Below are 23,056 nucleotides of genomic sequence, written 5' to 3' on the forward strand. Positions count from 1 at the left end.
TTATGTATAATGGTAAAAAGATCAAACTTAATCCCATGCCACCTGAGAATACACTAGGGAAGAAGAATGATGAGAAGGCAAGTGAGCCTAGAGAAATGGGGAAATCCAAACCTAGGTCTTTACATATAATCAGCGCATGAGAGTTTGAAAAAGAGGCTAAGGAGGATTCTATGGTGTATGCCCTTGTGGCTAGAGAAATTACACCTGAGGTTCCATCAGAGTTGCCTTGTGAGGTAACCTCGGTCCTGAAGGAATACAGTGATGTATTTCCTGAAGACTTACCGAATGAGTTGCCACCTATGAGGGACATACAGCATGCCATTGATCTTGTCCCAGGGTCGACTCTACCGAACTTTCCTCACTACAGGATGAACCTTGCAGCGCATGCAGAGTTGAAGAAGCAAGTTGATGAGCTTCTGCAAAAGGGTTTCATCCAAGATAGTATGAGCCTGTGTGCCGTGCCTCCATTGTTGACGCCAAAGAAAGACGGCACGTGGCGCATGTATGTGGATAGCCGTGCCATAAACAAAATTACTGTCAAGTATAGGTTCCCTATACCTAGACTTGATGATATGCTTGACATGATGGCCAGGTCTAGTATATTCTCTAAGATAGACCTCAAGAGTGGATATCACCAAATCCGTATACGCCCAGGAGATGAGTGGAAGACGGCGTTTAAGACGAAAGATGGGCTATATGAGTGGTTGGTCATGCCCTTCGGCTTGACTAACGCACCCAGTACTTTCATGCGGGTGATGACACAAGCTTTGAGGCCGTTCATGGAAAAATTCCTAGTGGTGTACTTTGACGATATTATTATTTATAGTACCACTAAGGAATCACACCTTGAACATTTAAAGAAGGTCTGTAGTGTCCTTAGGAAGGAAAAGTTGTACGCTAATCTTAAGAAATGTGCATTCATGTTTAGCCAAGTTGTGTTCTTAGGATTTATAGTGTCATCAGAAGGGATGCGTGCAGACCCTGAAAAAGTCAGGGCCATGTTGAGTGGCCAGAACCAAGGAACATTCATGAGGTGTGAAGTTTTCACGGCCTAGCAACTTTTTATCGTCGATTCATTAGGGGTTTTAGTACGATCATGGCTCCCATTACGGAGTGCATGAAAAAGGGAGAGTTCGTGTGGTCTAAAGCCGCCGTCAAGGCTTTTAAAGAAATTAAGGGCAAGATGGTGGAAGCTCCTGTCATGCGTCTACCTGACTTTTCTAAAGTCTTTGTAGTAGCGTGCGATGCGTCTGGTGTCGGTATAGGTGGAGTGTTGAGTCAAGAAAGACACCTAGTGGCCTATTTCAGTGAGAAACTAAATGAGGCAAAACAAAAATACTCCACTTACGATAAAGAATTTTATGCGGTAGTGCAATCCCTGAGACATTGGCGACACTACCTCCTACCGCAAGAATTCGTTTTGTTTTCTGACCATGAGACTTTGAGATATTTGCATTCTCAGAAGAAACTCAACCCAAGGCATGCCAAGTGGGTAGCATTTCTTCAGGAATATTTGTTTGTTTTGAAACACAAGGCCGGGGTTGAAAATAAACCAGCGGATGCCCTTAGTAGGAGAGTGGCGTTGCTCAACTCCTTGAGTGTAGAGGTAGTCAGATTTGAGCAACTGAAAGATGAATACCCCATATGTCCTGATTTTGGAGGTACTTACGCCTCGCTCTCTAGTGACCAGCATATTATGGGTAAATGTGTTCTTAAAGATGACTTTCTTTTCAAGGGAGACAGACTTTGTATTCCCCGTATGTCCCTTCGTGAATTCCTCATCTGGGAGCTTCATTCAGGAGGGATAGCTGGCCATTTTGGTCGTGATAAGACCATTGCCCTCGTGGAAGATCGTTTCTATTGGCCAAGCCTCAAGCGAGACGTAGCCAAAGTTTTAGGACAGTGTCGAACATGTCAGCTGGCAAAGCAAAGAAAGCAAAATATTGGGCTGTACACGCCATTGCCAGTGCCACATGCTCCGTGGCAGGACATTAGTATGGACTTCGTGCTCGGGCTTCCTAAGACTATAAAAAGCACGATTCTGTTTTTGTCGTTGTGGACCGTTTTTCTAAAATGGCGCATTTCCTCCCATGTTCGAAGACGTCAGATGCGTTTCATGTTGCTCGTCTCTTTTTTGATGGTGTGGTGCGTCTCCATGGGTTACCTAAAACCATAGTGTCTGATCGTGATGTTCGATTTACTAGCTATTTTTGGAAGACACTGTGACACATTATGGGAACTCGTTTGCAATTTTCTACTGCTTACCACCCACAAACAGATGGTCAAACTGAAGTGGTAAACCGTAGCCTTGGAAATCTTCTACGTTGTCTAGTGGGTGAACATGTTAAGACTTGGGACCTAATTTTACCAACTGCTGAACTTGCTTATAATGGGTCAGTTAATAGATTTACAGGGTTGAGTCCTTTTGAAATTGTAAGTGGTTATAAACCTAGAATGCCCATAGATCTCTTACCTATGTCTGTTACCCAAAGGTCTTCTGAGTTAGCCGATGCATTCGCACGCCATATTCATGATTTGCATACACATATTAGACAGCGGTTAAATAAGAGCAATGATGATTATAAAGTTTCAGCTGATTCTCATCGTAGAGTGCAAGAATTTCAAGAAGGAGACTGTAATGGTGCGAATAAGGCCAGAGCGATTCTCTCAAGGATCTGCAAAGAAATTACAAGCGTGTAGTGCTGGATCATTCAAGATATTACAAAAGGTTGGGTCCAACGCGTATCGGGTTGACCTTCCACTTGAAATGAGCATTAATCCAACTTTTAATGTGGAAGATTTAGTCCGTGCCCATACTCCCATTGTTGATACATCGTCCTTTTCATGGCCTTTTTTTGAGTTTGCTACCCTACCCCTTCCATCCCCTCTTCTACCCATTACCCATAAAGAAGCAATTGAGGAAATCTTGGATGACGAGATAGTATCCACGAGAGATGGGGGTTTCCAAAGATATCTTGTCAAGTGGAAGAACAAACCATCGTCTGAATCTACGTGGCTGTCGGGCGACGCATTGCAGGGTATTGATCCAGATCTACTCGAGCGCTACAAAAGTTTCAATTCTTCGGAGTCGAGTTTTTCTCACCCGAGGGGAATTGATGCGGACACAAGCGCATTCAAGGTGTACCAACGAAGAAAGCGCCAACCACAAGTGCCGTCCTTATGGATAGGCGACTATTGAGGAGCTGAAGATCTTTCACATGTGATTGGCCATATAGAAGACCCCACTCAGGGAAGACACATGTGAAGGAAGATTGGAGAAAGAAGACCGAGCATCCAAACTTTCCCGTACTTATGTTATTTGCCTGTTTTTGACTTAGTTAGGGGTCTTTTAGTAATTTTATGTCTTTATTTGTTTATTCTAGGGGTATTTTAGTAAATTTATGTCTTTATTTGCTTATTTAAGTGGGCTAAAGCCCTAAACTCGAATTTTAACTATTGATTAATGAAAAGCAAACCTTTTGGTTGCCTCCTTCCTCTCTTCTCTCTAATGGTGCTTCTTCTTTTTCCTTGATCTTCTTCCTCTAATTTCTTCTTGTGCCCTTCCAACTTCTTTAAGGTAATAATTTTCTTCCTTCTATTTTTCAGTTTTGGCTAATCCTTCTTCGATCAAAATCTTGAGAACCGATCTAAACCCTAAACTCCCAAATTCTCAAATCCCTAATCCGAGAAACTTCTTGGTTCTTCGGACTAGTGATCTTCGTTGATCGATTGGGTGTGACCATGCAAGATCGGGAGGTCTCATCCCTCGCCGGATCCAACCTAAGTAGTAATTGAATTCCATAATTCATGGTTGTGGTGATGGCCTGCTCCATTGCATGTTTCCTTTATGATTTTCTCAGTTATGATGATTACTGTTAGAATTTTAGATCATTTATTCCTTTTTATTTCCGTTGTTTAATTGTGTCCATGAGCATGCATCATAATTAGGGCTGTCCTGCGTCAGATTTCCTGTTGGCCACTTGGATCTACATTCAGAGGGTAGATATTTATCATGCAGGATGAAGAGCTGCATTAGTGTAAAAGGCAGTTGTTTCAGAGAAGGGAGCATTATCTTTCAAGGCTTCTTGAATTTTTATTATTATTATTTTTTTTTGAAAGGTGACGAAAATTTTATTAAAAAAAGGAAAAAATAAAAAATAAGGGGGAAAGACTACAGAAAGCTGGGGCCGCTGAGGAAGTGGACCGCCTAAGCAATTAAGAAAAGAAGATTACATCCCTTTAGAGCATCTGAACTAGCAGCCTATTCTATGATCATATTTTTCACCCTATGGATGACGAAGTCCGACGATTTGGACTCGTTCCTGAAAGTCCTACAGTTCCTTTCTTCCCAAACTGCCCACCAGATAGCCAGGAGAAATATTCTCCAAATTGGAGTTCGCTGACGACCGATCCTGGCCCCGTGCCAAGCCATCAAGAGCCAATCGGTGGAGAAAGGGAAGGACCAAGAAATGCCAAAATGGCTGATAATTTGAGACCAGATTTGTTGGATGAACGGACAGTGAATAAATAAGTGGTCCACCGACTCTTCACTGGCATTGCAGCAGATGCATATGTTCGGGAGGATCATACCTCTTTTCCTGAGGTTGTCGATCATGAGAACCCTTTTCTTTCCAACCAACCAACCGAGAAACGAAATTTTAGAAGGGGCTGAGTAATGCCAGATGTGATCGGTCGTGATGCCTTCATCGGGGGAGGAAATGCTGTCCAAAACATTGTGGAGAGATTGAACTGTGAACTCACCAGATTTATCAGCCTTCCAGACTAACCTGTCTTCGCCCGTGGGGATCCGGAAAAGAGTTCGAGAGACGGTCCAGGAGCGCTCCATATTCAGCAACTTCCCAGTCCTGGAGGTTCCTTCTGCATGTCAGGTCCCATATCAACTTCCCACTGATGTAAGAGAACAGTCGCCCACAGCAATGTCTCAATAAAGCGATATCCAATAGATATTAGGAAAGTCCACCTTGAGGGCTGAATCACCTACCCAAACGTCATTCCAGAAATCAACTTTAGCTCCATTCCCGATAATAAACCCCACTCCTTTTAGCACCTTCTTTTGAATTTAAGAGGGCCTTCTACTCTTCTATTTTGTCGCAAGTTGAGTGGAATTGATCTGTCTAGTTAACCCAAATTGATATGCCTCTCCCCTTTCCTCTTAATTTGTTGTGGGAAACATCTTGCTCCTTCTAATTCTCTTTTCATTTTGTCTTATTGACCTTCTGTAATTTTTTTTGAGGTTTGTTAGGAACTTTAGTGTGTGGTACTGTCATCTCTTTATTACATTATATGTGATTGTTTTTTACTAGTGGATTAGATTGTTTTTATTACAGTATTTGTGATATCCTTTTTACTAGTGCACTAGTATATGTAAGGTTTGAAAATTCCATGCTGGAATCAGTTCACTGGATTGGTTTTCTGTTTTTGCTTCACAAAGATTAGAAAAATCTATATATTTATTGTCAGAGAGTTGGAAACTAACTTATCTTGAAATCTCTCTAATTTGATTGCAAACATAGAACATTAACCAGTCTATGGGACAGTGAGGGTACATGGAATAAAACCCAATTTGAGAGAATTGATAAACTGTAAATTTATTCTAGTTTCAACCTTTTGCATAGTCTTAAACTTCTAATTATTGCAATATTTTCTAGAATTCAAGCATTGCTTTGTTCATTCTGATAATGTTGTGAATTTTCTAGAAGATGTGCTGTAGCTTGCATTTTGATGTTTTGTATTGAAGAAACCATTTTTTTTTCTCCAATGAGTACTACTACTTTGAACTAAGCTCTCATGTATTCAATAGAGTGCGCTACCAATGTGTAGGCTCTTGATATGATAAGGGGCAAAAACATCCTAATGTTAATGGATTCCCATTTAGAGGGCAACTTCTCAACAGAAGAGGCGACTGTACTTGTTGGACTTGCTTCTCGATGTTTGCAATATGAACCAAGGGAGCGTCCCGACCTGAAGGACATTGTTGCCACCCTCTCACCATTACAAACCAAATCAGAAGTGAGTTCTGTCTTCAGCTTTTATTTTGACATATCTATTTTTTGATGACTTAATACTTCCTCCAAAATGGGTTCTCTGCTTTCAAATTCACGCTCACACACTCGAGGAGAAACTCTAGCATTGCATGCCATTTTTATTGGTGACTTGGAATGAGATGCCTTGGGGTATGACTGCACAACAGTTTCTTAAGTTGGGTGTTTGTGTAATGTTTACATTTATACGTGTGTGGGTTATTTGGATGGAAATCCCTTTAAATGTATCTAAGAAAGAACAGAAATCAGAATTCTTTTTATGATTTGCTATAGCCATAATACAAGGCCTGACCTGGACAAAGTTTCGATTTTCAAGTTCCAGTAACTTTGACATATTTGTTGGTCATTCTATTGGAAAACCGAAGGGTGAAACTAGATTGTTTAGTGTCTGTGCTTGGAGCTCAGGTAAAATAAGCATGCTAACTCTTGTAAGCATTGTTTCGAAAATTTTATGAAATGTCATTTGAATCTTACGGTTAAAATTGAATGGGAAACTATTTGATCTTATGATCCTTTCTCCAAAAATGCCAATTGAATCTCAAAATCTTTGGGTTTCTTACTATTCAAGACTTGAATCTCTCTTATGAAATGAAGTATCGGAATTTTGGGCTCAATCATGAATTTGAACTTTCATTTTGTTTTCTCCCCTTCCCTAAATTACATTGGGCCTTGCAAGCCCAAGTAATATCTCTCTCATTTGCATTAAGGACTTTGAGTTGTGAAAGGGATTCCAAGTTCTCCCCGTGGGCTTTGTTTTTAAGAATAAAACCGACACCTAAACATTACAAGATAGAAATATCAAGATCTCCCTTTCTGTTTAACTAAATCTTCTTGATCATTTCTATATCACCCGAAGGTTGTTGTGTATTTTCTGAGAGTTTTGATGGCAACAGCCAAATCTAGTGAGTCCTTAGAAAACTGAATGCTTGCATTAGTTCATTTCAGATGCAATGCAAGCAAATCTCTTTTCTTTTCTTTTTGATTTTTATTTTTTTTGTAACTGCACGAGAAAAAAGCCAAGAGTTTAGATTTAGCATACTGGATTCTCGTTTAACCACTGAGATGATGATGCAGACCACATTTGATCATCAAAATAGGGCCAGGGTGGACCCCACAGCCTACACAATTGGCAGACTCTTTCTATTTTCTCCAGGCCCTTGGTCAGCGGTTCTAATGACTTTATTGGCCCCTAGTTACAATCAGATAGATATTGTATAGATCATTCTGGATGCTTTCCATTTTCACATTCTTTTAGTTCCGTCCCTGGTGAGTATGACAGCAGCATTGGAGAGCTGGCGAGTCGAGCAATGAAGGGCTTGTAGGGGAGTTGTTGAAAGTAGAACTGATTCAGATCGCTGCAGGGAGTGTGTAGCGTAGATGTAGGTCTGCCACAACCAGTGTGGAGATTCCTATAATCTTCTTGAGGAAGGAGAAAAGGATAAGGAAGGTAGGAACTAAGAAAGGTAATGGATCATGGATGCGATGAAATGTGTGGGCAAGAAGAATGGCATTTTCTATGGCAACAGTGAGGATGACTGTGGCGTTGTTCTAATTTGCATAGCAGCGAGGTAACTAGAAGTGTCAAATGGTAAGCCAAAAGAAAATCCAAAGATCTCCAAAAGGCTATGGGGAGCTAGTATGTCTCGCTTTTACTAACTTTGAAGTTGGTGGTGTCTCAGGAGGGATGAGGAAGGGAATAAAGGGATGATCGGTGTCTCAATGAAGTTCCCAGTTGGAATGTAAAGGGGGTTGGGTAATCGGAAGAAAAGAGTGGTCAGAGTCGTTTATCAGAGATTGTAAGCCTCAATCGATTACGTTCCAGGAAAGGAAACTTCAGGACATTAATAGAATCCTAATGGACTTGTTGTGGGGAGTTAGATCAAAAGAATGGGTTGCTCTGGATGCCGTGGGCTCTGCTGGGGGGATTGAGGTCGCTAGGAATTAAAAATTTTGGGCCAAGGAAGATAAGTGCTTCAGCATCTTCTGTCTTGGTGGTGTTAAAGGACGTGTCGTTTGGATTTAGGTGGATGTTCACAGTTGTGTACTGGTTGAGCCAAGCCAAGAAGAGGTTGGATTCTAGGCAGCGCTTAGTGCAATTTGAGGCAGATTTGACAGCTTGTGGTGCATGGGTGGAGACTTCAACGTGATCAAAGTCACATATGAAAAATCCAGTGGAGGGAGAATAACTCGCAGCATGAAGGACTTAAAATGTGGGTGCACTGATAAGAATGGTGGACCTTTCGATGGGTGGAGTCAGTTTTACCTAGTCAAATGGGCATGAGAAGGTTGTCTTTTAACAGACTGACAAATTTCTAGTGTCAACAGGATGGGTTGAGAAATTGCCAAAAGTATTGCAATGGTGCCTTCCAACTCCCATGTCAAATCTCTGCTTGATCTTGTTGGAGATTGAGGAGGAAAATTGCGGCCTAGGGCCCTTTTGGTTGAAGCTCACATGGCTTGAAGTGGATGGATTTTTTGATCTGGTTCATGAGTGGTGGGCATCATTCGTGGTGGACGGATTTGTGGGATATTGGTTAAGCTAGGAGTTGAGATTTCTAAAGGAAAATCAATGAGTGGAAGAAAGAGATTATGGGGACTCGGGAGGCTGAAACAGAAGATAGTTTGAAAGGCATCCTGGATATCAATATAAAGGCAGAAGGGCAGAGCTAATGGAAGAAGAAAGGGCGTTAAGGGCTAAATTGGCTCTTCCATACTCAAATTGCCTAAAAGAGGAGGAAATCAAATGGAAGTAGAGGTCAGAGGGTGATAGAAACACTAAGTTCTACCACAGCATTGCAAGCGTGCAGGCTAGAAGTACTAGTATTAAAATCAGCAGTATATAAGTGGATGGCAAGAGTGGACGGGGGGCTATGTTGAAATTCTATAATGGCTTTTTACGTAATGAAGGTTGGAAGAGACCAAGGTTAACTTGAATCTTAATCTCCTTTCAAGTGCTGAAATGGATCCTATTGAAAGACCCTTTTCTAAGGAAGAAGTGAAGGCTACAGTTGTTTCTTTGGGTAAGGACAAGGCCTCGGGTTGATATGGATTCTCTATGGCCTTCTTTCAGCTCTTTTGGGAAGTGGTAAAAGCGGATGTGATGACTTCATGACGGAATTCCACGGATGGGGTCAGTTATCAGTAGGGATAGGGGCTTTGTTCATTGTCATTATTCCAAAGGTGGTGGATGCGGATAGCTCAAAGAAATTTAGACCAATAACCCTCATTGGAGGTCCCATAAAATCCTCACAAAAACCTTGGCATCACGATTTTGAAGGGTTCTTGCAAGCATCATTAGAATAGTCAAAGCACTTTGGCGAAGGCAGGCAGATCACGGATAGTGTGCTCCTAGCCCATGAATGTGTGGATTCTCATCATAAAGGAGTGAAAGGCATAGTGTGCAAATTGGACCTAGAAAAGGCTTATGATCACGTCAATGGGGATTTTCTAGAGTACATGATGGGTTGAATGGGTTGCGGGTAAAGGTGGAGAGGATGGCTTCAGGAAGCGCCTTTGTCAGCCTCATACACTGTTGGTAAATGATTCTCCCAAAGGCTTCTTCAAAGGCTCATGAGGCATTCAACAAGGGGAGCTACTCTCTCCGCTTCTTTTTCTGGTGGTGGCCAAGGTGCTTGGAAGGATGTTTAAAAAGGGGCAGGAAGTTGACCTCATCTGTGGATTCAAGGCGGCATGAATGAGTCCCTTGATCTCCCATCTTCAGTTTGCCGACGATACCATCCTTTTCTATGATGCAGACGTTAACATGGTAGACAACTTAAAAAAGATAATCAGATGCTTTGAGGTACCATCCGGCCTGAAAGTTAACATCACCAAGAGTGACTTGTTGGGTTTTCAGATGACCAAGGAGGAGGTGTAGAGGATGGCAGTATTCTTTGGGCGTAAGGGCGGATCCTTTCCCTCAACATATCTTGGCCTGACCCTTTGCACCAGTGAAGCCTGTATGTCCCTCTTTTAAGTGTCCCAAATCCATACTGCACAGGTTGGAAAAAAATGAGGCAGAGTTTCCTAAAGGGATTGAACAAAAAGAGAAATTTCATGGGGGAATCATTGTGGAGAAAGGTTGTTGGAAGTATGGATGCTAGGATGGTGGGTCGGGAATTTGTTTTTATATAGGGCCTATGTACTTGGAGGTCGTTGTGGAGAAAGGTTGTTGGAAGTATGGATGGTAGGATGGAGGACGGTGGGAGGTTGGAATCATGTCTTGTTGGGAAAATGGCTGTGGAGTTTCGGGGTGGAAGAAGAATCGTTGTGGAGAGAGGTTGTTGGAAGTATGGATGCCAGGACAGAGGATAGTGGGTTAGGGATTTGTCTTTGTATAGGGTGTCATGCATTTGGAGTCGGTGGCTAACTTGAAGGGCAAGTTTGGCAGGGGGATCAGTTTTTGATTGGCAATGGGGAGGTGTGGTTTACAGAGGATGCGTGATTATGGGAGAAGCTGCTTCAGGTGGTGTTTTTGAGGTTGGCGAGCCTATCATTTGGAAGAAATATCCTCATCTCCCAGTGCTTCTCCACAAGTGGCAGTGAGGTCATTTGGTCACCTCCATGTCGAAGGAATCTGCTAGACAAGGAAATTGAGGATTTTTTGAAGCTCCAGGGGCTGCTTCAGGGTTATTTACCGGAGTTAGAAGAGCAAGACAATGTTTTGGAAGGCAGAAAAATCTGGATACTTCTCAGTTCATTCTTTCTACAATATGCTTTGGCCATCGGTATTGTGAAAGAGTATGCTTGCAAGTCCTTTGGGCTTATGGCCCTCCCCCAAAAGTGGCAGAATTTGCTTGGCTAGCTAGGAGGAAGTGTTGAACTCTGGACAACCTCCAGAAAAGGTCTATGGTGCTTCCTGTGTCATGTGTGTGGAGGATGCAGAAACTTAGAGCATCTATTCTTACATTGCCCTTTTGCCTAGAGGATGTGGAGGACATTCCTAACTAAATTTGTTTAGTGTTCCGTGGGTGATGCCGGAATCAATCGGGGACCTTTTCTTGGTTTGGCATGGCGTCAGGTTAAGGAAAGATGGAAAGGTGTGCTGGATCTTTGCATCATTAACTGGTCTTTGGGCATTGTGGGGAGAGAAATGGTAGGTGTTTCTGGAATTTGAGCACATCGGCGGTTGAAGTGTCTACCAAGGCACATGTTTTTGTAGTGGAATGGGTAGAAGATTTTATTTTTTCTTTTATTCTCAGGATGTAATTTTCCTTGCTTTGTAGCTGTTATGCTATCTTGGCACCTCTCTTAATAAATGGTCACTAAGACAGTGGCTGCTAATTCTTTTGTTTGCATTAAAATATCCATCTGCACCGTGGTAATGCTTAGTGCTTGCAGTCTTCAAGGATCAATATGCCAGCTTTCACATGCCATTTATGTGATAGAGTTACACTTTCTACTGCCATCTGATGATAATTTATGGAAAACATGCAGGTACCATCATATGTGATGCTGGGCATTCCGAAGCACGAGGAAGCCCCTCCTACTCCACAGCACCCTCTCTCCCCTATGGGTGAAGCCTGTACCAGGATGGACCTCACAGCGATCCATCAGATCCTGGTGATGACACACTACAGAGATGATGAAGGAACAAATGAGGTATGGAATGAACTTTCTCCAGGGCATTATTATGTAGAGTACAAAGATGATGAATGCGTGCCGTAACATCTTCAGGGACATGTGAACGATGATCAGAACTGATGGGTTTCTGGGGCATCGTGCAAATGGACCATTAGCTAAAAAATCATGTGTCTAGACTTCACTGGATATGGGAAATGGATAATTAACTTTTGAGCTTAATTAGAATATTAGCGGTTATCCACATTCAACAGGCAAAACTCATAATGATCAGATGGGGAAGGATTGTCCAATCTGAAGGATTTTTGGGCAAGGACCCTTTTACACCAGACCAGTAGTCCCAATCACTGTATGATTGCCACATGTATGGTGGCGACTGCACTCTACAGAACTGTAAAGTGCACTTGCCATGCCAATCTCTGACTGTTTGTAGGTCATCAATTCTCCTTCATTATAGCATTTCCTTATAGAAGGGGAGGGCTTGAGTTGTACAGCCTAAGGTTACTAATGCTAACATGGTCTGATTTGGATGTGGAATCAGTTATCTTTCCAAGAGTGGACACAGCAAATGAGAGATATGCTGGAAGCAAGGAAGCGTGGGGACTTTGCATTCCGCGATAAAGATTTCAAGACTGCAATAGACTGTTATAGTCAGGTACTGTTTGAACTTCCCATTTCACCCGTCAATATCAACACATCTGAGAGTATTGTCAATGTAAGCGGCAATATTTCGAGGGAACTGGTACAACTGGAATATGGTAGAGACCCCACACCACCGTACATGCATCCGGGGTATGTATGAATTGGGGCCACCCATTTTAGAGCACAATACCATGGATGAACCCATCTTCCAGAAAACTCACTGACTTGGTGATTCTCATCATTGGTCAGCCAGTCAATGGCACACAATGGAAATGGTTTTTAACCATGGGGCATCAACATTGGGGCACACAATGGGGAGTATGCTGATCCAAACATCCCCTGCCATGAGCATGGCAGGGGTGGGGCCTTCACTATATTCTGTCATACCAACAGGTCCATTACATCATGCTCCTCCCCTGTTTTGAAATCATGGCGAGTCCCTGTTCTTGCGAGGCCAATGGATGAGTCTTAACCAGCCCAGATCAACCAAGTGGTCCATGAAAACTGTAGCCATAAGTTGTAAAGCCAGTTCTGGGAGCCAACCTGAATGTTACATCAGCTGTCTGGCTTGATGGGCTTGAGGTTGCCTGGGCAATCCAGAATGTAGAACATGGGCCTGGAGTGTTTCATGTTCTGATAGGAATTAGAAAGGAGATACTGAGCTTGAGATAATTGGGAGCAAAAACTGCCTCATGAAAGGCCTGTGAAATCATTTTCTTGCTTTGTGCTTTTGTGTTAATGCAGTTCATAGATGTCGGAACAATGGTATCTCCCACAGTATATGCAAGGCGGAGCCTGTGCCATCTCCTCTGTGATCAACCAGACGCTGCACTCCGAGACGCAATGCAAGCACAATGCGTTTATCCAGAATGGCCCACTGCATTCTACATGCAGGCAGTTGCCTTGGCCAAGCTGGACATGCACAAGGATGCCGCCGACATGCTGAATGAAGCGGCAGGGCTAGAAGAAAAGAGGCAGCGAGGTGGAAGAGGCTCCTGAATGACTCAAGGCTGGATGGCATCTGCAATAATGCATCCATACACCTTTATCGTCAACACAAACACCGGCAATGCAAACACCAGTGGTTGTGAACTTGGTTTCTCAGCGATAATGTAACATAGAGAACCCTTGTTGTTTACATTAATGCATGTGGTTTATCCATTGATAGTAATGGTGGCTCAATGTATATGAACAAATACAATACAAACACTTGGGAGATGCAATTTTTCATCACGCGACGAATAGCTCAGCCTTCCCATCAATGAAGAGGCTCATGAACTCTTCCCCGTCAACTGTCTCCTTTTCTATGAGGAGCTGGGCGAGCTTATGAAGGATGTCAATTTGAGTGGTGATGATCTCTTTCGCCCTTGAATACGCCTTCTCGACTAGTTCCCTCACTTCTGAATCGACCACATCAGCAGTTGCCATGGAATAATCCTTCTGGGACGACATCTACAGATACGAACAAAGCCCAAGAACACCATTTAAGCAAACAACCAAGGAATAGATGTTATATAACAAAACAACAACCGGAATAGGAGTCCTGAGTGAATCCATTTATGTTTTCTGTACCTGTTGACCCAAGAAAGGATTCCCGCCAGGTCCGCCAATGGCAACCTGGCCAATCTTTTTACTGAAGCCAAATCTCTCAACCATCTGCCTTGCCACCCGAGAGACCTGCATGAAGTCATTTGAGGCTCCTGTTGTAACGTTCTCTTTCCCAAATATCACCTCTTCAGCTACCCTGCCATTTGGAAGAAACAAGTGATAAATAAAGTATAGCGTTCACAAAACTCAAAACTAGGTGATTTATGGGGAAGCCAAACATTAAATGAAATGAAACAAAGTGCCCATGATTCCATTTCCTTATTTGTTTGATGCATGGAATGGCAACATAAACCACCAGTGCAGGGCTGCCTCTCCATCATGTGGTCTACTTGATCCTAATCATCAGGTTGGCCCTAGTAAATGTAGGCTATTTTCTTTATTTAATTGTCCAAATCCATTGGGTGGTTAAAGCTAGTTATCATGTAAGGGAGATATCCAGGCATGGCTTCTTCAAGATTTGGGCCCAGGTGATCAAATGGTTCATGTTACCACATGTGGGCCCAGTCGTTACCATATTGCTGGGGAGAACAAAAGGTTTATCAATCACTGATGGAGTAACCTTGTGACACAGACTTTCTACAAAGCCTTCTCTATTGAGTAAAAGAGTTTCTAAGCATACACTGGAACTTGAAAGAAAGATTGATGGGGATAATTTCTGAGGCACAAACCTTCCGCCAAGTGCAACAGCCATCTGATTCTCTAGGTAGCTTCTGCTGTACAATCCTGATTCAAGCCGCTCTTCACTGGGGGCAAAGAACGTAAGTCCGCCAGCTTGGCCGCGAGGGATGATGGAGATCTTGGCAACTGGATCGTACTCTGGCATGAGTGCACCCACCAGAGCATGCCCTGCCTCTGCACGCCACTCAAATGCACTCAATTATTTAGTATCCCATGGGAATCAAACATAAAAACTAGCAAGGTTTAGGATCATATGTGGGAAGAGCACAAAATTTACCATGATATGCTACCAGTTTCTTCTTCTCTTCCGACACCACAGCGTTTTTCTTTTCAGGCCCAGCAATTATCCTCTCAAGAGCGTCAGCGATCTCATCTTTGCTTATCTCCTTGAGATCACGCCTGGCTGCGAGAATGGCTGCTTCATTCATTAGGTTTTGCAGATCAGCGCCTGTGAATCCGGGGGTCCTTCTGGCTATCTTATCGAAGTCTACATCCTTTGCAAGTGCCTTGCCTCTGGAGTGAACCTGTCACACAAAAGCATTATGAGAAAATAACAAGGGCAATCAAATGGTAAGTTGCAGGTCTAAGCTCCTTAAAAGTTGATTAGAGAAGCATCTGCGGATCATATGATTTCCAGGGCATATACATTATTCAAGAATATGGGTAGAAGCCTCTTATAAAGATCCATTATGTTCCAACAGGCTACTATGGTTCAGTTGGAATATGGAATGCACCGAAAGGTTAGGAGCAACAAAAGTATTCTTTCCCATAGTATCTCCATTAACACTAGGTGTTAGACCCATGAGAGAGAGAGAGAGCTAGAGAGAGGTCCAATGATGGCTTCCGACATTGGGCAACCCATTCCCCACTTTTCCGATGTTGTGGGCCTTGCGGCCTACTCTAGCTTCAGATTTGCCTAATTTCTTTTGTCTGATACCCTAACATGAGCCAGTGCAATAGATATAAGATGTGGATCTCATATAGTCATCACGGTGGGCCCCAAAGAGCTTTTCTTGCATGATCTCCCTACTGTGTATGCGCTACACACAAATAGGAAGAGAAGTCAGAGTGGACTACTGAACATTTTGAAAAGACAAAAGTACTCGGTTAAAGGGCCAGGCAACCCAAAACAACTTATTTTGGGCCCTCCCTGTGACTAATTGCAGGGGTAAAATTGAGAAGCACTACTCGCATTACATATAGTAGAGATGTCAAAGTCACGTAGATCAGATTTTTACCGATGAAATCACAGTACATTTGAATGTTTTCCTGAGATGAGTCGCAACAGCCTAATGTCATTAGTGAGAAAATAACCTTAATGAGGGGCTTGCTGGCCCCAAATATCATTATGACCGTTTCAATTCCAGCTTGCTCTCATTGCCAATCCCCAGCCCAGATAAAGGAGGGTTGTGACAGTTTAGCAATCAGCGTCAAACTTATGCCATAACTTTCCAACACGTGTCCGAACAACATGACATTCCGAACTCATGCAAGGACATTCCCTATAGTGGCGCGCTACACTGGAACCTGGCTGCAGTGGGAAGTGGGCTAGGGTTGGCTACGGCATCCCCAGTTGCGCCTCGCTGCAATAGCACCTGGTTGCAGTGAGAGGTAGGCAAGGGACTTCCCGCACCATTCTGGATGTGTGTAGGTAAAGAAGCTAGTCCAAGAGAATAGAATTCATCTTGCCACATGGAATATAAGAACATTGATCTGTAAGTGTATGGCATTGGTAGGATGCAATGAAACAAAGGAGAGTTAACATAACTTGCATTCAAGAGACCAAGTGGAAAGGGACCAAAACGTGAGAATTTGATGGATATAAGCTTTGGTATATAGGAAAAGACAGTAATAGAAATGGGGAGGGATAGTGGTAGATCAATATTTAAAGGATATAGTTGTAGATGTTAAGAGAGTAAGTGGTAGGATTTTAACCTAAAAACTTGTGTTAGGAGAGGAGGTAATCAACCTAATTAGTGCATATGTGCCACAGGTAGGGTCAGATGATAGAATCAAGAGACATTTCTAGAAGGATATGGATAAAGGTATTCAATAACAGTAATGGTGGCCATTACAACCATCGCCGTTATTGTTCGTACCTTCTTCTTCTCTCTCTCTCTCTCTCTCTCTCTCTCTCTCTCTTTTTTTTGGGGGGGGGGGGGGCGCTGTGGCTTACATTTTTCCAAAACGGACATTATGTAACCGTTTTTCCACACCATGATATGGATAGTCACATGGGAAAAGAAAGAGGATATGAGACCGTACGTGGATGAAATGGTTTTGAGAGAAGAAATATGATAGGGGAAGCTATTCTTGATTTCACTATGTCATGCAATCTACCTCTAGCACTCTAGCAAAGACATACTTTAAAAAGGCAGATAAACATTTAATAACTTTCAAAAGTGGATCATATACAAACCAAATAGATTGCTCTCTACTTATGAAGACAAAACAATCAATATGTAAGAATTGCAAGGTGATTTCTGGAAGGAGTTTGACCATGCAACATATATTAATGGTTATGGATGCTTACATTAAGAGACTGAAGAAACAGAATGAAATAAATAGATGTCCAAAAATTAGGTGGTGGAATTTAAAAGGAGAGAAAACAATGTCATTCAACAATAAATAAATGGAAGAAAGTGAAATGTCAAGGAAGTAAATTTTATGTGGAATAAGATGCCTGAGTACGTTAGGAATGTGGCAAAAGATGTTCTAGGAGAGTATCTAGAGGGAAAAGCCCATTATATAAGGACACTTGGTGTTGGAATGACGGTGTACAAAAAGCTATTAATGACAAATGTTCACATTTCCAATCCTAGAAAGGAACCAGAAACAATAAAAATCATAAATAATATAAAAAAAAATGCCAAAAATATTGTTAAGAAAGTAGCGAGCTTAAACTTATAATGATCTTTACAATAGATTTGAGGACAACAAGTGAAGGTGAGAAATATGTCTTCATATTTGCAAAAACACGAGAGAGAGGAAGAGTATGGACTTAGATCATGTTAGATGCATTACGAGCGATGACCAGAGAGTGATAGTGAAGGGCAATGCGATCAATGAAAGGTTGAGAAGCTATTTTCAGAACTTGTTAATGCCAATCACTTTGAGAGCATAGGCATAGAAGTAACCATAAACTCAAATGATGTTATAGTCTATAGATACTTCTCTAGGATTACAATATCAAAAGTGAAAGAAGCTTTGAGAAAGATAAAAACATGAAAGGCCCTTGAACCAAATGGTATACCATAAAGGTAATGCAGGGGCATTTTCATACTGGGCTCGAGTGGGGTCGCCTGTTAGATGCAAGGGCACACTCGGGGTGGGTGACCCATGCGATTTGGGGCCCATGGGGGAGGTCTCGTGTTCGAGACTCCTTACCAGGGATAATTAATGTGCATTTCACACAGGGCTCAAGTGGGGTAGCTCGTGAGATGCGGGGAGACACTTGGGGTGGGCGGCTCATGTGATTTGGGGCCCACGAAGGGGGTTCAGCCGAAGTCTTAACCCATGAGATGTGGGGCCTGGGTTATGAGATAAAAGGATTAATTTGCCATACTCTAACAGTTCGAGCTTTTAGAGCAAGTAGGTAATTATCTTGCATCAAATTGGTATCAGAGCGGGAGGTCTCGTGTTCGAGACTCCTCACCAGGGGTGATTAATGCAGGGGCATTTTCATACTGGGCTCGAGTGGGGTCGCTTGTTAGATGCAGGGGCACACTCGGGGTGGGTGACCCATGCGATTTGGGGCTCACGGGGGAGGGCTTGTATTCAAGACTCCTTACCAGGTGTGATTAATGCGCATTTCACAACAGGCTCAAGTGGGGTAGCCCGTGGGATGTGGGGACACACTTAGTGTGGGCGACCCATGTGATTTGGGGCCCACAAAGGGGGTTTGGCCGAGGTCCTAACCCATGAGATGCGAGGCCTGGGCTATGAGATAAAGGGATTAATTCGCCAAACTCTAACAGTTCAAGCTTTTAGAGCAAGTGGTTAATTGTCCTGCATCAAAAGGTTTCAAAATGCATGGTATATGTTGGGTTATTTTCATTGATAAAGTTATTCAAAACAACAATAGGATCGAAGAAAACGCTAGACAAATGGAGGAAAAGTACTGCGGTATCTATTTAGAAGAGTACATGAGAGAGAAAGTTATACTAACTATCATGGGATTAAACTTGTGAGCTATATTATGACAATTTGGGAAATAGTGACTGAGCAAAAACAAAGGCATGAGATGAATGCATCAGAAAATTAGTTTGGTTTTATGCCATGGAGGTCTACCATTGAAGTTATTTTCCTACTTAGACAATGGATAAAGAAATATATGGAGAGAAGAAAGGATCTCCACATCAAGGTATTCAAAATTGGTTACATAACGGCTGTTACATAACGGTAACGATGATAACTATTACGCATTACGGAGCCGAAACGGCCGTAACGGCTGTTACAGAGAAAAAAGGCTGTAAAGGCCCCGTAACGGCACCGTAACGAACTTATAATGGTTTTTCCAAAAAAAAAAAAAAAGGGGCCATAACGGCCGATATGAGTGTTGTAACAGCCGTTATGGCCCGTATCATAATGGCAACAGTGGTTGCTGTTATGGCTACCGTTACCGTTTTGGAATACCTTGCTCCACATGGTCTTTATTGACTTAAGGAAAGCTTACAATGGGGTCCCTAGAGAGTTAACCTAGTCGTCGGTGGGAAAGAAAGGAATTTCAAGAAGAGAGGGAGCAGTAACAAATGTGATGAACACTAACAGAGAGACAAGTGCATTCCCAATTACTGTAGGCTTGCACAGAAGTCAGCATTGAGCATGCACCTTTAACATTATTATGGACAAATTAATGAGGCATTTATAGGAATATCCCATGGTGCATGTTGTTTGTAGATGACATAAGTTTGATAGGGATGGCGAAAACACACAACTAGATTTATGGAGGGGTGCTTTAAAATCTAAGAGATTTAAACTTAGTTTGACTTAAATAGAATATATGGAGTGAAATTTTAGTGACAATATGAGTGGGAATGAGGAAGTTAATATTGTTGACCAAGATGTTTCCCAAAATGACCACTTTCAATATATTGGGTTGATAATAATTCATAAGAGTGGAGACATTGAGAAGGAAGTTACCCAAGAGGGGTGGAAGAAATGGGGATGTGCCTCTAGAGTTTTATGTGATTGTTGTGCACCACTCAAAACAAAAAGGGGAATTTAAGAGGATGGCTATAGGATCAGCCATGCTTTATCGGACAAAATGTTGAGTATATAGCTGAAACGAGGATGTTGGGATGAATGAGCGGCAAGGCAACGATTGACTTAAAAATGAATGCATTCAAGGGAACTTAGGAGTAGCACTAGTAAGCAATAAGACGATGGAAAGTAGATTTAGATCATTAGATGGTTTGGTCAGGTGCAACAAAAACCAAACAATTGGGCCAATTATGAGTGAGTTGGTACAAGTTGGAAGGCGCTTTGAAAGGGCAAGGGGAAGGCCCAAAAGGATGTGGTGGAGGTAGTAAGAAGAGACTTGATTACCGATGGTCTTAACTAAAGTTATGGCCCTTGAGAGAGTGGAATGGTGGAAAAGGATTCATGTAGCTGACCCCAATTAGTTGGTGTAAGGCATAGATGATGATGACAACGGCAATGATTTCACCCATGCATTATGGCAAAACAAGAAACATAAAAACAAGCCAATTTCCAATCCACAAAAAATGGCCCAAAATGATATTGAAGCCATTTTCATTCACGACACGGAAAAATTTTAATCTTAACAAAATGTCAATTTCATGTTAAGATCTGGAGTTCAAGTCAGGTTCTGGAAATACCCCTAAATTGATTTCCCAAATTTGTGCCTGTGGTGACTTCATATTGAACTCAGTAAGTAGTTTTTTTTTTTTTTTTTTGAAAGGTGACTCACTAGTTGGGGCAGTGAGGGGAATATATATATATATATATATATATAAAACCAAATATCATGTTTGCAGAGAACCATTCTACCAGCTTCTAATTCTCAAGGTACTCCTAAACATACTGCTTATAGAATTCTGGTAACAAGCAATCTGCATAAAAGATTGCTGGTTATGATGCAGTGATTTCCAAGAAATCGAGACATAATTTTATCTCATCCAAATGAAAGAATGTTAACGTTGGTGTTAAACTCAATTCTATACAACCATAACTATGCAACCACCTACATAAGAACTAAAAGCTAGAACGAGATTACAGAAGTGATTAAACTAAAGGATTTCAGTGAGATGCAAGCATCAAAACTACATCTACGTGATAAAGAATAACACAGACCCATGTTTGGACACTTCAAGAAAGAACAAGTTATGGATGCACACGTGCAATTTGGGCACATGATGAATGACAGATGCAGACCCAGTTCTTCCATTTGGTGCGTACACTGGGATTGAACATGTTAATCTCATTTTCACAACCCTTAGTTTGTATAAACAAATTGAACATGAGGTTCAACTACCAAATCCTATATGCATCGATCGAACAATGCCCCAAATTGATATTTCTACTGTTATAAACTAATGTTCTCTAATGATTAGAATTGAAGAGAAATGTAGTACACATGAGTAAAGTAGTATTATATGATCACAAACTATGTTAAAAAGAATAATTCAAGAACATGAAAGAAGCGGAAATAATTCATTAAAACTCACCTGAAGGATTTTAACTCTACCAGCAACATCAGGCCTATCAACTGTAACCTGCCGATCAAACCTTCCAGGCCTCAGCAACGCAGCATCAAGCACATCTGGCCTGTTTGTGGCAGCCAACACAATCACCCCACTGTTGCCGGAAAATCCATCCATCTCCGTCAGCAGCTGATTAATAGTCTGCTCCCTTTCGTCGTTCCCACCACCGAGCCCAGCCCCACGCTGCCGGCCCACTGCATCAATCTCATCAATAAACACAATACATGGAGCCTTTGACTTTGCCTTCTCAAACAAATCACGAACTCTTGATGCCCCGACACCCACGAACAGCTCAACAAATTCAGATGCTGCGCAAGAGAAGAATGGGACACCGGCTTCTCCGGCAACAGCCCGGGCCAGAAGGGTCTTTCCAGTCCCAGGTGGGCCCACCAGAAGACACCCTTTCGGGATCTTTGCACCCAGTGCTGTATATTTATCTGGGTTCTTCAAGAAATCGACAACCTCCTGCAATTCAAGCTTGGCCTGGTCAGCCCCCGCGACATCAGAAAAGGACACACCAGTTTCAGGGACCTCCTGGAACTTGGACTTGGACCGTCCAAAATCCATTGGCCCGCCGAGGCCACCAGGCCCTCCTGGACCACCCTGGGCGCGGCGGAAGAGGAAGAAGAGGCCAGCAAAGGCGAGGAATGGGAAAAGAAGATTTCCGATGAAATTGAAGAGTCCGTTGCCAGAGTCACCTTCGGAGACAGAGATGTCGACGCCGTTCATAGCAAGAATATCAATAAGGTCGGGGTCATTAGGGACAGTGACAGTGGCCCGGCGGCCATCAACGGCTGTGAGCTGGAGTCCACTCCCATCCTTGCTGAAGCGGACTCGCTCAACCTTTCCTCTCTTGACGGCATTGAGGAATTCACTGTATCGCCATTGGGACCCTTCGGGAAGATCGGATGACTGAGATTGAGTCTTGGGGGCTGTGAGGAGTAGAGATTGGGCGAAAGGTGAAGAAGGTGAGCTGGGTTTTGTGGCCTCTGCTTGCATGGGAGGTGCGAAGGATGGAGGGGTAGTGGGGCCATTGTTGTCCAAGGCAAAAGCCGGAGGGGTATTTTGAGAAAGGGTGGAGAAGAGGATAGCGGCTAATGTGGCTTGAGATGAGAAATTAAAGAGATTGGAAGAGTTTTGGGAATTGGGTTTTTTGTTATTAGGAGGAAGGAGGAGAGATTTGGGGGATTTGGAATGCTTTATGGAGAGAAAGAGAGAAGGTAGAGATGGAATTGAAGTGGGTGTCTTGTGATGGAGCTTGGTGCCATAGAAGGGGGTTGAAAGGAGAGGATTTGCTATTGATGAGGCCATCTGTCTCTCTCTCTCGAATTCAGTGAGCTTTGGCTCTTGGGGTTGAAGATAGAGTGAGGGGAATGGATGGGTTTGGGTTTTGCTGCTGTCTGTTGGGGAATGGGAATGGAAGGATGCGTCTATCTATATATATGCGTGGCTGTGTGGCCTTTATGTGATGTATACCACCGTACTGAAAAATGGTGATGAGCACTCATGTAGGCCTCTCAATACTATCCAAGCTTTTGGCACGCCGATTTTGCAATCCTAGCCATTAATTTGATGACTATCAAATGAATGGTTAAAATATAGTAATGAGCAGCTTAAACTTTAAATTTTGCTCCACAGCCAATTGAGTTAGTGACTTGGACGGTGTGGATAGCTGGGCAGTTTTGCTACGGAGACAGTTGAGGAGTGCATGGCTGTTTCTAAGATGGTGGTACACTATCACATATGTCTTTCGTGTTTTCT

At 42.6% G+C, this 23,056-nt stretch overlaps 2 protein-coding genes across 3 annotated transcripts in view; one reads left to right on the forward strand and one right to left on the reverse strand.

Moving 5' to 3' along the window:
• The window catches only part of LOC131243282 (serine/threonine-protein kinase BSK1-like), a 51,583-nt gene extending 38,066 nt beyond the window's left edge, over positions 1-13,517 (forward strand). Inside the window, exons 6-9 of one of the 2 annotated variants that reach the window (XM_058242509.1) lie at positions 5,842-6,030; positions 11,499-11,663; positions 12,184-12,297; positions 13,029-13,517. In XM_058242509.1, coding sequence (XP_058098492.1) covers positions 5,842-6,030; positions 11,499-11,663; positions 12,184-12,297; positions 13,029-13,283 — 723 coding nt within the window. In that variant the 3' untranslated portion in view covers positions 13,284-13,517. The remainder of the gene's footprint in view (positions 1-5,841; positions 6,031-11,498; positions 11,664-12,183; positions 12,298-13,028) is intronic. The other variant, XM_058242510.1, reaches the window with a different exon arrangement.
• LOC131243281 (ATP-dependent zinc metalloprotease FTSH, chloroplastic-like) lies at positions 13,403-22,712 on the reverse strand. Its single transcript, XM_058242508.1, has 5 exons — positions 21,260-22,712; positions 14,848-15,094; positions 14,561-14,744; positions 13,857-14,028; positions 13,403-13,736 (listed from the first exon to the last, which is right to left on the reverse strand). Exons 1-5 carry the CDS (start codon positions 22,604-22,606, stop codon positions 13,515-13,517), a joined length of 2,172 nt encoding a protein of 723 aa, XP_058098491.1. The 5' UTR covers positions 22,607-22,712; the 3' UTR covers positions 13,403-13,514.
• Positions 22,713-23,056: the final 344 nt, after the last annotated feature.

The sequence above is a fragment of the Magnolia sinica genome, chromosome 4, assembly GCF_029962835.1.
Source record: "Magnolia sinica isolate HGM2019 chromosome 4, MsV1, whole genome shotgun sequence".
In the NCBI taxonomy this organism is placed as follows: domain Eukaryota; kingdom Viridiplantae; phylum Streptophyta; class Magnoliopsida; order Magnoliales; family Magnoliaceae; genus Magnolia; species Magnolia sinica.

Coding starts and splice junctions, on each gene's coding strand:
- LOC131243281 (XM_058242508.1), bottom strand. CDS start 22,606: ATGGCCTCATCAATAGCAAATCCTCTCCTTTCAACCCCCTTCTATGGC. Junction 14,745..14,847: donor GAAACTGGTAGCATATCATG/GTAAATTTTGTG, acceptor AGTGGCGTGCAG/AGGCAGGGCATGCTCTGGTG. Junction 13,737..13,856: donor ATCCTTTCTTGGGTCAACAG/GTACAGAAAACA, acceptor TCGTATCTGTAG/ATGTCGTCCCAGAAGGATTA.